Source organism: Phaethon lepturus, unplaced genomic scaffold (genome assembly GCF_000687285.1).
Source record: "Phaethon lepturus isolate BGI_N335 unplaced genomic scaffold, ASM68728v1 scaffold44000, whole genome shotgun sequence".
Lineage (NCBI taxonomy): Eukaryota > Metazoa > Chordata > Aves > Phaethontiformes > Phaethontidae > Phaethon > Phaethon lepturus.
Genome location: NW_010513378.1, coordinates 1 through 1,237, shown reverse-complemented (window position 1 = coordinate 1,237; position 1,237 = coordinate 1). Strand labels below are relative to the sequence as shown.

Below are 1,237 nucleotides of genomic sequence, written 5' to 3'. Positions count from 1 at the left end.
GCCTTGGGGACACATGCCACCGGGGTGGCCCCCGTCCAGGCACCAGCACAGCACTTTGGGGGCTGGGGGGACATGGGGACAGCGTGTGGCCACCCGGCACGTGACAGCGGGGGCACCTGAGGGAATCCCAAGGGCCCAGTGTCCCCAGAGATGAGCTCTGGTGTTCCTGAGGGGACAAGGGACATCCCATATCCCCAGGAGAGACAAGGGACAGGGTTTGGGGACACCAGCTGTCCCCACCACAGCCCCAAAGCCCCAGAGGGGACAGTGCCACTGCAGAGGGACAGGAGCCACCTCAGGGTGTCCCCAAGCCCCAGTGACAAGCTGAGGGACATAGAGCAGCATGAAGGTCCCCAAGAGCCACCAAAGGCCATCGGGGGAGACAAGGGGGGGCACTGAGGAACACCAGCCAGCCCCAATATCCCCAAGGGAGGCTGAGGGCCATCAGGAGGGACAAGGGACAGTGAAGAGGGACACTAAACAGCTCCCAGTGTCCCCAACAGAGGCCAAAGGACACCAGGAGGGACAAGGGACGGCGTCTGAGAACCCAAACCAGCCCCAGGATGTCCCCACCCCCCAAAGAAGAGCCGAGGGCCACGAGGAGGGAGAAGAGATGGTTTACAGTGACATCAACCACGCCGAGCGTCCCTGAGAGACGCCGAGGGCCACCATGGGGGACAAGGGACGGCGGTGAGAGACCCAAACCAGCTCCAGCGTCCCCAAGGGAGGACACAGGCCATCAGGAGGGACAAGGGACTGTGTCCAGGGACACGAAGGGCCCCCAGCGTCCCTGGGAGAGGCCACGGGCCATCAGGAGGGACAAGGGACGGCGGCGAGGGATGCACACCGGCTCCAACGTCCCCGATGGACCGTCAGGAAGGGCCCAGAACAGCGGTGAGGCACCCAAAGTGACCCCCAGCGTCCCCCCGGGGGCCCAGGCGCCCTCAACGCCCCTCCAGGCTCTTGTCGCGGGCGATGACGGCCTCTTCGAACTTGATCATGAGGGTGGTGCCTTTATGCCAGTGAGCGGTGACCTTGGCAGGGAAACCGCTGGCGGTGAGGACGGCCTCCACCAAGCCGGCGGTGAAGGCGGCGCAGTTGAGGGTGCTGTTCTCCTTGGGGACCGAGATGTAGGTGTTGACCAAGGGCTCCTTCTCGATGACGTAGTAGGTCTTGTCGTCGTCATTGGCTTGCTCCAGCTTGTCGGCTTCTTTGCCGAAGAGGGCCCGCCAGACGG

At 64.4% G+C, this 1,237-nt stretch overlaps 1 protein-coding gene across 1 annotated transcript; it reads right to left on the bottom strand.

Annotated features, from left to right (window-relative positions):
• Positions 1 to 944: 944 nt before the first annotated feature.
• TRAPPC5 (trafficking protein particle complex 5) lies at positions 945 to 1,232 on the bottom strand (the record flags this gene model as incomplete). The annotated part of the gene is made up of 1 exon (XM_010289950.1): positions 945 to 1,232. A coding segment is annotated over one exon (288 nt), but the record flags the coding sequence as incomplete, so codon positions are not given.
• Positions 1,233 to 1,237: the final 5 nt, after the last annotated feature.